The following is a 4,419-nucleotide window of genomic DNA, read 5'->3' as shown; positions in this document are numbered from 1 at the left end:
CATCCATGTCGTCTAGAATGAACTTGTGAATTAGCTCCTCAGATGCCTTTTCTTCTTGTAGTTTCTCTTCTCTCAGCTGGAAATAACGACAAAAGAGACAAAGCATTTAAAATATTTGAAGTCCTACACCGACAAGTTGGCAAGAGGAAGAGTCTGGTCACATAATTTAATTGTGTGTCTTCCTTTCTCTGCACTAGAGTAGACCCATTGCCTCTCTCTCACAATAATGTGACGATTAGCTTGTTTCTACAATACATTTGTGTTCTCTACACAAATATCACAGTATTATTATCCTTGAAAAACAACAGAGGCACTGTAAGGCCCAGGGCTTGACAAAAGACTTCTCTGCCACAGTGCCTTATAAAACAGAGACACAAAAGCTTTTCTCCTCTTGTAGATGATCATACTAGGAATAAAAATGTGCAAAACTAGTTTCATGCAAGCTGTGCCATTTCAATTTTAGCCTGAAACACAGCACACATCATTTGGCAGACATGCAGAAAGCATGACCTAAATTAAAAGGTTGGATACAGCAATCCCATGGTGAAACCCACAGGAGAGATGAAATCCCATTGCTTCACCAATGTGTTGGGATGGAGAAGATCCAGAGAGGCCTCCTAACACTCTGATGGCCAACTAAAGGCCCAAAGCCTGAATTCAGTTTATCAGCTCAAGTGCAAACCAGGATGAGGAGTGCAGGTGAACACCAGGATCTAGGACAGAGGGTACGGGGACTCCCACAGGCTGCCTGTCTTGCTACACAGTTTTTCTCTTCACCTAAGGAATCAAACTCCCCATTTCTGCCAGGACCCCTTCTTTTGCAGGTTTGCAGCACAAACCCAACAACCTCTTTCTTCCTCCTTTCCACCACCATTTCCTGATGAACAAGACATACTTCAGAAAACACCATCCTATGGTCCATGCCCAGGATAATATCACCCAGCTCTCTTCTCCCTCATTCCCCAGCCACTGACCCAGCTTGTCTCTCACCTCTTCCTGAACTCTGGACTTAGACACAGACCATGTCTACATGTCTACATATATGTATATAGAACAGATCCTCCCTTCTTCCTCCACCCAACTTCTGTGTATGTTATCCTCACCCAGGAGAAGCAGCCTGACCTCTGACTGACACATCTTCATCACACTGATGAATCACTGCACTAGGAATTCAAATCTTTGGGGTTTTCCTCATATTTGAGCATAGGCATCTCAGGTGCTTAAGAAGCTAAAGTGTTATGTTCCCTCCTAACTTCTCACCCCACTGCAATTTCCCCTTCTCTTTCAGGAAGAGCACTGCTGAGGAACCTGCTGCCCTCCAGGAGAGCTCGAGGGATCCACAGGCAGCTGGAGCACTGATCCTCCAGCACTGCACATGAAGACAGTGAGGGACATTGCAACCACTCCTCATTCTTCCAAAAACATTCAGTAGTTTTCTTTGCTGAAGGGAAAAACCCCAAAGCATGGACATGTGGATGGCGAAGGAAATAGAGTTCACGATGTATTACATGAAAAGCACATCATGATTTTCAAACTGAGAAAGACCCAAATCCTACTAAATCCAAACCCCCAGAGAAGAGGAAGAGAAGTAAAAGGAAACAAGCAGAAACCAGGAAAAACTCCACTGTTTGGTTGACTATGGGTGTTCAGCAAATGTGTTCAAAGACTGGTTTGACTTCTTGCTCAGAGTTGTTTTAAGATGTATCTTTAAATTCCTGATCTATTAATTAACTACAACACAGTGTCTGACTAACATAGATTGTGGCCACATGGTGCAGACAGACATGATGAATAGTCTGCTGAAAATCAACAGTATTTCTGCATTTCAAGGAGCCTTTAACACAATTCACATCAAGATTTACCATAAAGATGACTTTTTTTGCCAGCCACCCAACATGCGTGTCCCTTCTGCATTTCTCATGTGGAAGAAAGTTATATTGAAATCTTCCCATTGTTTGGCTGAATTAAAAAATTATACTCAATTCCCAAATCTAAAGCCACAAGCATATGTAACAACACAGAGGAATATTTAAGGATTTTGGGCAAACCCATGGCACAGTTAGTGGGAGGTGTCAGCACAAGCTTTGCTGGCAGTGAACAATCATAAAGGCAACAACAGGATCCTAATCCTAATTAACAGGATATAAAAACAAATTTAGGTCTGGAATTCAAACAGAACCAAACTCTAATGATAAAATCTGTACTATTAAAAATTTAGTAATAATTTTAATTAGACTAATGTAAGTTATCTCCCAGAGAATTTCCTTACAAACATGGCAATGCTGTGCTGGACATGAGGGTAAGAAACTGAAATAATTTGGTGTGAAACATCCACCTTGGGAGAGATACTTCATGTTGTCTGAGTGGCACTTCTGAAATACTGGATGCAGGACTGTCAGTTATCAGAAATGCATTTTAACCTCTCTGCAGCTGTTTTGGATACTAAAGCTGCAGGAAAAAATATAAGCAGTACAAACAAGTGGTAATTTTCCCCTCAAGAATCACACAAGAAACTCCCATTCCAGGACAATCATTCCTATACTAACACTGATTTCCCAAAGATTGCCAAACTCACATTTGAAATCTTCTCTTCACTCGTCCAGGTTCTGCTCCCTCTCCCCATGCTGCTGGAAGCTGCATGTCAGCACATGCCTCAGGTAGGAGTTTCCCTCCTCACTGCTGTGCTTAGAAGCAACAGACTTGTTTGTCACAGGCAGAGAGCTGAACAGGATGAGTGAGGGTTTTACCACACAGAAATTATATCTTCCTTTGGAGAAATATAAAATGCACCAGCATCAAGTGCACTATATAAAAGAGGGAACAACCTCATCACCCTGCATAGACAGCAAATATTTATCTCTTTATTTAAGCCAGTGGAGAAAATTAAACTGTGAGATTATCCAATTCAAATAAACATTCTTCAGTGCATAATTATTGTAACGACTTTGAATTCAACTGCAGAAGGCTAAGAAGCAGGTCAAGAGTTCAGGTTTATAAAACAACTCACATCTGGGAGATGTAAGAGGTTTTTGAACGGATCCTCAGGAGGAAATCCAGTCTGGGTTATCCCCATCCCATCCCTCATGGAACCCTGTGCCTCCAGACACGGAGGGGAGCCAAATCCTACAAAAGCTTCCACTCCCAAACCTGAGTTCTCATCTCCTCCTGCCTAATTCAGAAGTTCAGAGACACAAAGAAACTGTGTTAAGTGTCAACAGGCACAATTTGGCCTCTCTACAACTCCCTGACAGGAGGCTCAGCCAGGTGGGGGTCAGGCTCTGCTCCCAGGGAACAAAGGACAGTACAAAGGGAAACAGCCTCAAGCTGTGCCAGGGGAGGATACTAGGGAAAATTTCTTCCCCAAAAGGGTTGTCCATGGTTGTCCATGATTCCTAAGATCAATTAATGAAATAGTGAGTCAAAGTTATGCTAATAACCTGCAGTGACACAGCCTATCAGTGGAGGACAAGCAGAAGGGAAGACCCTTCCACACTTTTTAACTGCCTCCTCACACATACACGATTCGCAGACTAGTTATTTACCTTAAATATCATCCAATCAGTGTTTTCCTACTTAGCAGACAAGGTTGATTTGCTAACTCAATCACTTCCCAACCCTTTCTATGATTGTTGAGATCTTCAAGAGAAGACCCAAAGAAAACTCTTCAATGATGCAAACTCCCCTGGATTCCTCTTCCCCAGCAGGTAAACTAATCAGTGAGGGGTTGGACCCATCTCAAGGGAAACCACCAGCAAAGAGATCAAGACCCCAGAAGAGTTGATTAGATCTATTGACAGAGACACCAGCAGTGGAGCAGAGTCCACCTTGCAAAGGTGCACGGGTCCTGACAGAGGGAGGGATGACAGAAATAGGAGCCATGAGTGATAACATGAGTTACCCACAGCAATTTATGAGCAAATCTCACAAGACGAGTTGCAATGAGAACCATCATCCCTTCAGCTGCAACAGTCATTGCTTTCCCAGTGCTGTCTCACTTTAAAAGCAGCCAATTTCCATCACTGAGTAGCCACTGGAGATAGTTCAATGACTTAGATTAAAAAAAAATCCCCTTTTAAACACAAAAAGTATTTGCCCAGACTTTAACTCCAAGCTAGCTGAAAAGCTTTTCTTCCCTTATAATTTTTTTTTCAGTCTTTAAATGACTTTTTTTTCCCTTGCCTAAAAATAGACAAAAAGCTCTAGTTTGGCATAATTGTTTCAGAGAAGAGTGTTAGTGCAGGAGATGCCTTATGCTGCAAAAGCCTTTATGGAAGTACCTCCACAAACGAACAGTCACTAGAGGTCCACCAAGAAGGTTACATTTCCATGTTATGGAAGACAGCAAAATTTGGCTTCTACATTCTCAATCACAGCCATTTTCTGAACTGTCTGAACAGCAAAAAGGGAATAAACGACCTT

At 42.2% G+C, this 4,419-nt stretch overlaps 1 protein-coding gene across 1 annotated transcript in view; it reads right to left on the bottom strand.

The window, feature by feature from the left end:
- RNF169 (ring finger protein 169) overlaps positions 1 to 4,419 on the bottom strand; it is a gene marked incomplete at its 5' end in the record, with an annotated part of 9,353 nt that overhangs the window by 4,772 nt on the left and 162 nt on the right. Inside the window, 2 exon segments of the mRNA XM_009072665.1 lie at position 1; positions 3 to 76. The exon segment at position 1 is cut by the window's left edge and continues 66 nt beyond it. Of these exon segments, the coding sequence (XP_009070913.1) occupies position 1; positions 3 to 76 (75 nt within the window).

This window comes from Acanthisitta chloris, unplaced genomic scaffold (genome assembly GCF_000695815.1).
Source record: "Acanthisitta chloris isolate BGI_N310 unplaced genomic scaffold, ASM69581v1 scaffold17244, whole genome shotgun sequence".
NCBI classification, from domain to species: domain Eukaryota; kingdom Metazoa; phylum Chordata; class Aves; order Passeriformes; family Acanthisittidae; genus Acanthisitta; species Acanthisitta chloris.
This window is presented reverse-complemented; position numbering and strand designations above follow the sequence as displayed.